Here is a 10,003-nt window from a genome sequence, read left to right on the forward strand (position 1 = left end):
TAATATGCAGCCTACACTATTGCCAAAACTCGAGTTGTGCCCCTTTAATGTACAAATACGCGTAAGAATTCCGTATTTTCTCAATTGTGGCGAATACTAGTCATTGTACATTATGTAATCTTATCCAACCATAAAAACTCCCAGTCGCACGCTGGGTTGTGTAAACAAGAATCTACCTGTAACAAATGCCAGACAAATAGCGTTAATGTGTGTGCTCACACACTGGTTGTGTGGGTCTTTGATGTCAATCAGTATCCTGATTGGGCACCAGTAATTAGTATGAACAGTACAACACCAGAAACGCTTAATATAACTGTGATGTCGTGATGAGTGTAAACTGATGTCACAGTTGCCTTCTGTTTTGCCTTCTTCTCTAACCAAGATCACAATTTTTTCTAAACTACAGTCTATGCAACACCATTATTATACACAACACCATCGCCAACGCCATGAACTACTTTCACGTCCATGAGACGATTCTCTAGCAGTGTTACCTTTTCTTACTTTTGTATGTGTGGGTGCCTTGGGGCACACGATTGTCTATTGACTACTCATTACGTAATGTGTTGTGGCCGCTGTGCCTCGAGGAAAGTGTAATCAAATCAGTACAGATTCCAAATTTATTTTATTCTACTTTCTATTGTTCTAGACTAGATCAGTAATGTTATTCAATGAACACAACAGATAGGTCTTGACGACGTCGACTGGAGTGCTCATAGGCTTTAGCTGTATCTGTACTCGTTCTCACTACCACATGGATAAAGTTGACCTTCACTGCAGACGTTGAGGATGATCACGATATTTGATCCTTCAATCCGACGTCGTCGATTTTCAGCGTACTAAATAAGTTTTTTGGGGTTTATATCCGAAACTTTTAACTGGGCCCAGTCCACGTGGTTATTATTTCGATTGGACGGCTCTCATTTCAGAACCACAGACATAGTTATTTAATCCACAGGGCTTGAGAACGTAAGTTACGCACAGAATGTCTTGGACACTATCGAAGCTCGAGACACACCGTACCTTGTTTGCCATGATTTGTGTTGCCACTGTTGTTGTGATAACGCAAACGGTGTTAAATGGATCAAAGACTGACAACCTCATGTGGAAAACACAAGCCACTTGTGGTAAGTATTTTGATAAACTGTACTGTCATCACCGTTTCTATTCACTGGATAATATATTCGTCAGTTAGAACATTAAACTTCAAACAAGTCAGCCTCGTCAAACAGTGCAAAAACCCCTAAAGGAAAAAAGTACATCATTCTGTGTCGTAATCGCAATAGTAAATATACAGAGTACACTTTGTTTTCATGGAGGTATGGGCACAGGGAGAAGCGAGCATGTTTTAAAACTATTTCTTTTTTCTTTCCCTGGTTACTTTGCTCTCAGCTATATCTCAGACCACTAAAAGTCTGAGGCTGTATGTAATTCTCTCTTTTCTTTATTGACTAAGTAAAGACACCTTGTCCATTATTGGCCTCTTATCTTAATTAAAACATCCCTTATCTTATAATTGGCGAGATATCACTTACATTAACAGTTTGCTTAATCTCTCATCTGCTGGGAGATTATCACACTGGACAAACATTCGATCATGCATATACTGGTAAGGAAGAGAATTCTCTTCCTTACCAGTATATGCATGATCGAATGTTTGTCCAGTGTGATAATCTCCCAGCAGATGAGAGATTAAGCAAACTGTTAATGTAAGTGATATCTCGCCAATTATAAGATAAGGGATGTTTTAATTAAGATAAGAGGCCAATAATGGACAAGGTGTCTTTACTTAGTCAATAAAGAAAAGAGAGAATTACATACAGCCTCAGACTTTTAGTGGTCTGAGATATAGCTGAGAGCAAAGTAACCAGGGAAAGAAAAAAGAAATAGTTTTAAAACATGCTCGCTTCTCCCTGTGGTATGGGTGGTACTTGCATCTCAGTCATACCGTGATCGTCAAAACTAGGGGACCGGTCAGTTTCTGGGGGGGGGGGGGGTTACCACTGACCAGGTCTGGTAGGGGTATGTGAGCAATGCTGTCAACCCCAGAGCCCACTTTAGACCAATGTTGACCCAAATCCAATACCCCGTTTCAGACCGTTCAACTTTTTAGAAGACCCCATTTTAGACCAATGTTGAACCACAGACCATCCACTGGGTGGATGGTCTATGGTTGAACGCATGGTTAACGATGAATGCAATGTTGCGCAGTGTGGGGTGATATCTAAGACCAAGCATTTCATGGAGTGTGCATGCTATCTCAACCAGTGAATTAGCCGGGGAAACTTCCTGAACTCGTCGAGAATTTATCAAGGAGCTCCTTCCAGGACCCCATTTTAGACCAAACAAAAATAGAAAATTGTGAAATGTGGACCCCATTTTAGACTAATTAGCTCTCAAATGACAGTACCCATTTTAGACCAAAGAACGAAAAACCCTACCCCAATTAAAGGGCAGCACATATACATATACCCAAAAGGAGGGAGTATCCCCGGGGAGGGGTTACCCTGTTTATAAAATTGACAGTGGGTGGTGGGGGTCATGCTATTTTGAAAATTGTGGATGGGGGGGGGGGGGTCATTGTGTTTTGGATTGTGATGGAAGAAAACAATCCTTTTCTACAATGGCATATAGCCTTGTCTGAAATGTGGTACATGTCAATATTTCTTCTTGTCTCTGTTTCTTACATGAATTCTTTAATTACTTATTAGTTCAAACATAACTATACATATACATATACATATACATGTATTACCTAGCTAACACACTAGTTACAGAACATGTCGTGTAAATGTTTGACTGTCTCACAATCAGCTAGTGCTTCACTTTGGGGCAAAAGTGAACTTGAAGGTTTCGTAACGGTAATCTTCATAGATAGTTTATAAAAGAAGTTAATCTAGAATGTTCTACTCGTCACTATGAACTTGTCAGAAAGGACTAATACACTTTTTATTTTGGACACTACATGTTATCGACACTAGTTTTAGTGTAACAAATATAGGGGGTAACCTCTACTGTTTAGGTAACCCCCTTCAATGTTACTCTCTCTCTCTCTCTCTCTCTCTCTCTCTCTCTCTCTCTCTCTCTCTCTCTCTCTCTCTCTCTCTCTCTCTCTCTCTCTCTCTCTCTCTCTCTCTCCTCCGCACACGGGATCGACTTGGACTTTTAGGGAATTAGCTCAAACTACACACAATGTTCATGGTTAACCTGGATCATTTAGAAGTGATCCACGGAGCAGATCGAAGCTCCTGAACTCGTACCATTTCTTCCAAAAGTGAATCCATAATTTTATTATTTCATTAAATTCTTATAAACGTAAAATATACAATACTCAAATGATTGGGTGATAAAGTAATCCGCACCATAAATGACTAAAACGGAAGTATTGCCGTCGCCTTAATTCAATGCAAATGATATTGACAAATATATGAAAACTAGCCAAACAATGTGATCACGTCATTGTTCTTCCAACTGTCTGCAATTAGTTATTATGTGACATCAACGATCTTTTAATAACTCAATGTTGTCATCTCAGAAGAATACTATTCGCGAAATGCAAACATTTGTTCTAAGTATTAATTCATGACAGCTGAGAGTTCACGGTGACCTAGCAAAACATCACCTCTTACTGTCAAGATACTGTCAAACTATATTCAAAAATATTTCAACCCTGTGTAGTTGCTTTTTACATGTTGGTGCTGTCGTGTAAAGGGGTGTAGGTAGGTAGGCAGGTAGGTCGATCCAGTTTTTCACAGGTTGACAGATAATAGATTGACAGTGTGGTTGGGGGGTTTGAGGCCTGACTAAAAGAATTCAGTTTTCTATCGTACATTGAATGATCATCTCGCCGCTTAATGATAACTAGTTATCGAGAAATGTCATTTCTTTCTTTTCAGTTAACGAAGAGAACGGGGAATCCAGACAGAATGGGCAAACTAGACAAGTCAACTCTGACCCAGTCGTAACAGGCGTGGTAAGAGTTCGTCATCTCCAAGTTGTGATTTTTCAGTATTTTAACCACCCCACCCCACCCCATCAACTTAAAAAGCTGACATGAACACAGACATATTAGTAGAGGCACGTTCTCCCCTTGCGTAACACGTAGATTTTAAGAGATACAGTTGTACGATATTTCACTATCAATTGTCAATGTCTGTGTTCTTCTTTCTTAATTTGGCGGAAGAGACACTATCACTCTGACGACATCTTAGGAGGGGTGCGGGGAGGGGTGAAATCATTTGTGTGTGTGTGTATGTATGTATGTATGTATGTAAGTGCGCGCGCGCGCGCGCGCGCGCGTGTGTGTGTGTGTGTGTGTGTGTGTGTGTACATTTGGGATTTTGTTAATCTTGCAAAATCCTGAATCAAAAAGACGGGAATATGTGTTTGATTATAGCATTTTGAACAACTTCATGGAAAGCCGGGGTCCCTAAACGTAAATGCAAAATGTAGTACTCAAATCAAAATATGTGCTGACAAACGTCTGCTTCTTCAAATAATCTGACACGTTCATGCATGGGATGACATCTGTAGATGTCAATATTTTGTCTGTCTGTCTGTCTGTCTGTCTGTCTGTCTGTCTGTCTGTCTGTCTGTCTGTCTGTCTGTCTGTGCGTTTGCTTGATTTCAAACTACCTATGTGTCGCTGTTTTGATACCAAATAATCGTATCCCATTTTCAGATAGACCCTTCTTTGATTTCATTTTTTGTAGACAGATGACGTCGACCCACAGTTATTGGTGTACAACCGAATGCCAAAATGTGGAAGTAGAAGTTTGATTTGGATCATGAGAAAAATAGCTGACAAAAATAACATCACTTATGAACACTCCGAAGAACTCAATACATTTGTTATGTCAGAAGAAGATCAGGTACACATATGTACAATTACACAATACATACATACATACATACATACATACATACATACATACATGTACATACATACATACATACATACATACATATGAATTACAAAGGTTCTTATTTTACTTGTCAGAATATTCTTCAAAAGTTAAACCCACTTTCATGCATATCCTGGTATCAAAATGATATTATGCTAGTCATAATGCGACGCTTTTATTATTATTGATTGCAGGCTGCCGAGGTACACAAAATAGCAAGCTTACCACGACCAGCAATATTTGATATGCATGTCCGTTTTCTAGATTTCACCAAGTATGTATTGTGTTATGTTATGTTATGTTGTGTTGTGTTGTATTTATTGTGTTGTTTTGTCTTTCGTTGTCCTGTCGTGTCTAGTTTTGTTATTGTTTCGTCTTGTCTTGTCTTGTCTTGTCTTGTATTGCGTTACATTGCGTTGCGTTATATTGTTAATATTGTATTGTATTGTGTTGTGTTGTGTTGTGTTGTGTTGTGTTGTGTTGTTGTTTTTTGTTGTTGTTTTTTTTGTTTTATAATAGAAACAAAGGTAAAAGAAGTATAACACACACGAGAAAGAAAACCAACAACACACAACCAAACAAACAATGCTGTCCCTGTTCTGTTCTGTTGTATAGTAGTGTAGTGTATTGTTCAATGCATTGTATTGTATTGTATTGTATTGTATTGTATTGTATTGTATTGTATTGTATTGTATTGTATTGTATTGTATTGCACTGTTTTGTATCGTATCTTACAACGATGAATATCATCTTGTGTTGTTGTGTCTCCTTTTGTGCATATCCTATATTGTATTTTAAAGTATCGTGTGGTATCATACTGTATTTTATATTATCATACCGTATTTAATTTATTGCTTTATACTGTGTTGTATTGTCTCCTAAGTATTTGAAATAACTAGTGAACTTGACTTTGCTTGTTGACGCTGTCCATTTATCGTGTGTAGATTTGGTGAGATGAAACCGTTATACATTAACCTTATACGAGATCCTGTTGAACACCACATCTCGGCGTATTACTACGTACGATTCGGAGACTCCCAGGCACCACAATTAGGAGCAAAATTTAAGGGTACTGAAGAGGACAGACAACGGGTAAATATTTCACGTTGTCAGATTGTATGTAAGTATGTGTTTGGTTGTGTACGTACGTTTGTTTGTTTGTTTGTTTGTTTGTTTGTTTGTTTGTTTGTTTGTTTGTTTGTTTGCTTGCTTGTTTGAAAATAAGCTGATATTTATTTTGTTGCGTCATGGGTTATATTTTGTTTCCTTTTCTTCAGCCCTACCAACAATGTGTTTTACTGAATAAACAAGAGTGTCAACTTAGGAATGCTTTCCGTATCATTCCCTTCTTCTGTGGACATGATCCAGAATGCAGGTGGGATATTAAGTTATTATTGTTGAAAGACACGGAAGAGTAAGATTGGGGTAAATTCTTAAAAGTATACCTTTAAGTTTGCACACAGTCAAACGAGGAACCAGATGTAATTTATTGAGTCCCTATAAACAAGTTTTTTCACCACTGTTCGTACTGTAACATTCAAATTCGATTTTTTTTTGTGCTGTCATGATACATGATACGGTTTCTAGCTACTATCAACGGTTCTAGTTAATACAACCACGCATAATCCATTAAGAAACTACAAATTGTACACAGAGATAACAAGATCACAAATTCTAGCTATATATTGTCTTTAATGAAACTAACCATTTAAACAACAACTAGATGCAGACACGCGGGAGCTCAGAAAACTGTATTCATTCAACTTTGCTGTCATAAAATGTGGCAAGTGAAAGTTCTTACCGCCGGTATCTGAGTGGTTGTACTAAATAGAGTCGGTGGATGGTAACTTCAAATGGGTTGTAAATCCCAGTATTGGTAAATGGTACAAATTGTTCATTAAGATTAAAAACTACCCGAGACAGCTTTGAAGTAAACTTTGTTATCTATCGTCAATGTGTATATCAAATTATAGGAAATTTTATGCTTGCAGTCTGAAGATAATTACTGTATAGTTATCGAAAATGACCTATTAAAAGTAAAAATCTGTATCAAGACGCTTTACAGCGCACGTACTTTGATAACCGGCTTTGAAACCATAAATGTATATGTACCAAATTATAAGGACTTGGAAGCGTACATCCTTCATCAGGTATCGTCTAATTACCGAACACGATTGATTATGCAAATTAGTCAATAAGAGTTCGACAGCCACTTTTCAAATGCCTATACAAGTAACAACTTGGAGTTCTACAAATAAACTTGTCGATACCGACACTCACCGAGAATTATATTTTGATAAGCTGAAGTACAACCCAATTCATGTAAGGGTTCATTGACTGTTTGATACAACCATGCAGAAACCATTAAGAAACTGTACATTGTACACTTAGCAAGATTGAATTTCTTGCTACATTGTTTCTAAATGAAATAAACAATTTAAACGTACTGCAGCTAGACACAGACACGCCGGCGCTAAAATGTGGCAATACACTCTATTCAAGCTTGCTATCTTGTAAAGTGTAGCATGTGCAAATTCTTATTGCTTTCATTGAGGTTGTCTCAAACAAAGCCAGCGAACACTAACATTAAACTGGCTGTAAATAAGAATTCACAGGGGGAAGGGGTGACTACGTACAATAATCATGTTCAAATTTGAATAACGTTTTCAACATTTACTTTGTACAGCGTACCATCGCAATGGTCACTGGAGAAAGCTAAGAGAAATGTTGTAAAGGAGTATACCTTTGTTGGAACTCTGGAGGAATTCAAAGTCTCGTTGAAAATATTAGAACATTTATTGCCACAATACTTTGAAGGAGCCACCAAATTCCAAGAGTGTGAGTATATTTTCATATCAATTTCCATTTTATAATATGTATATATACATATATATAGTCCTTCATTTAATTATGTATATATACCTGTTTGTTTCTTTGTTTGTTTCTGTGTGTCTGTTTGTGTCTGTTTGTCGGTCTGTTCGTTTATTTATTATTTAAATGAAGTGCAGATCCAAAGTCTTATTACAATAACTTCACAGCGTTTGTGACGATTTCCCCCCCAATCCCCCCCAAAAAAACAAAAAAAAACAAAAAAAAAACAAAAAAACCAACAACAACTTGATGGACTTCAATGGCCCTCGATCTAAAATAGATCACACTCTGGGATTTAGTTAAAGGAAGTTCGAATGAAGAAAACTTACTTTTTTTTTAAAACTTTTTTTTCCCCCAGTCATTGAAAAGGGAGAGCAGCACCGACTGAAAATGCATACACACAACAAATCCACGGCACCATCAACGGAAGTTATTGAAATCATGAGAAAACGATTAGACATAGAATATGAATTTTATGATTTCATTAATGCTAGAATTCAAAAACTAAAACAACAATTTGGAATATCATAATGTCGATTAGAATGACATATTTATAAATAGAAGATGATTCGTAAGTGCTTTCTAAACATTGTTAATGTTGATTCCTGTCAGTCTAGATCTGTCTTCTGTCTGTCTCTACCTAGACCTACCTACTTATCCATCTATCTACCTACCTACCTACCTACCTACCTACCTACCTACCTACCTACCTACCTACCAACCTGCCTGCCTGTCTGTCTGTCTGTCTGCCCGCCTGCCTGCCTGCCTGCCCACTATCCATTTGGATAATCCAGACTCCTTTAGAATGGAAGAAGGAAAGTATAATTAAAATTGTTATTTTATTTTTACATTAAAATATTCAATGATAAAATATAAAGACATTTATCGACTATCTATTCGTGTACTCTTTGGCTTTGCAGTTGTAAATTAGGATCACTCAATTCAATTTCATATTTTATACATATAGTTCATTATACTGATTTTTACCTCCAGTAAGAAAGTTATGTAATGGGTCTGTCTGTCTGTCTGTCTGTCTGTCTGTCTGTCTGTCTGTCTGTCTGTCTGTCTGTCTGTCTGTCTGTCTGTCTGCCTGCCTGTCTGTCCGCCTGCCTGTCTAACTGTCTGTCTGTCTGTCTGTCTGTCTGTCTGTCTATCCCACCTACGTGCAAATGACTACAACGTTGCTGGGATAGCCAGGGGTGTATGAAGAAGGTCTTCTTAAAACACAAATTATATACAGTGTGTTTTATTCTCCTGTACAAGTGATATGGCGAAAGATTTACTGTAAGGTGTTCGACAACAATCCTTTGAATGGGTCTGTATGGATTAAAAGGGGCTGGTCAAGGAGCTAAATTACTGTATTTAGTATAATTTGATTGTTGCTATTCAGACAGGGACGTATTGACACTACGTTGAGAGAGCTACAGAGGAAGGGAGAAACAGCGGAATAATCTAACTCTGGTCTAGTCAGCGGGGCTTGGGATTGGCCATATTTATTATACAAATATTTATTTTTTGTTTATTGTTTATTATTACATTTTCAATATATACCTTTTCAAAATATGCCTTTTTGCTACCATGTAATAAAGAAATTATTCGAAAAGCTGGTGTCGTGTTTGTTTTCAAAATCACTTTGAACTGTTCTCTGGTAGTGTAATAAACCAGCTTTACTATGAAGCCTTATGAATAATTATTTATGAGTTAGTTCTCCTGAGAGCCCTCAACGGGTGACCCTTCCTCGTCCCCACCTCAGTTCTAGTTCTAGTACTCCGAGTCCCCACTCACCACGTGAAAGGGACATTATTAAAACAACAAAATAGTAAATGCAATTTTTTACTTGTGTTTTTAACTTTTATTTAGTAGAATTTGACATTCTTCACAAAGATCATGATTGTGTAATTACAACTAAAGTTACATGTGCTGGAGCTCTGTACATTTTCCGGAAGTGGCATGGATACACAAATTGTATTTACATACACCAGGCTGAAGATACATGCATGCCCTACCATTACAATACACCGTCAGATGTTCTTTCTCCACGAAAACGTTTTGGTTGTTCTCAGGGCTAAATGAATGAATGAATGAATGACACACCATGATATCAAACAACAACTTTTTATTAAACTTTTCAAAAATCTAATTTCCTACTTTGTTGTAAAAAAAACAAAATGGATTTATTCAAATATTTGTGAAAAAAGAAAATGAAGACCTGAAACTTCAGGGAAACG

At 37.3% G+C, this 10,003-nt stretch overlaps 1 protein-coding gene across 1 annotated transcript; it reads left to right on the forward strand.

Annotated features, from left to right (window-relative positions):
* The first annotated feature begins 985 nt into the window (after positions 1-985).
* On the forward strand, positions 986-8,306 carry LOC144440667 (uronyl 2-sulfotransferase-like). Its single transcript, XM_078130051.1, has 8 exons — positions 986-1,127; positions 3,897-3,973; positions 4,713-4,871; positions 5,099-5,178; positions 5,849-5,996; positions 6,182-6,318; positions 7,591-7,742; positions 8,134-8,306. The coding sequence occupies exons 1-8, from the start codon at positions 986-988 to the stop codon at positions 8,304-8,306; spliced, it is 1,068 nt and encodes a 355-aa protein (XP_077986177.1).
* Positions 8,307-10,003: the final 1,697 nt, after the last annotated feature.

Source organism: Glandiceps talaboti, chromosome 10, assembly GCF_964340395.1.
Source record: "Glandiceps talaboti chromosome 10, keGlaTala1.1, whole genome shotgun sequence".
Lineage (NCBI taxonomy): Eukaryota > Metazoa > Hemichordata > Enteropneusta > Spengelidae > Glandiceps > Glandiceps talaboti.

Bases quoted from the DNA above. Each gene is read 5' to 3' on its own strand.
- LOC144440667 (XM_078130051.1), top strand. From the start codon at position 986: ATGTCTTGGACACTATCGAAGCTCGAGACACACCGTACCTTGTTTGCC. The intron at 3,974-4,712 runs GTAAGAGTTCGT...CATTTTTTGTAG, and splicing joins ACCCAGTCGTAACAGGCGTG to ACAGATGACGTCGACCCACA. The intron at 5,997-6,181 runs GTAAATATTTCA...CCTTTTCTTCAG, and splicing joins CTGAAGAGGACAGACAACGG to CCCTACCAACAATGTGTTTT.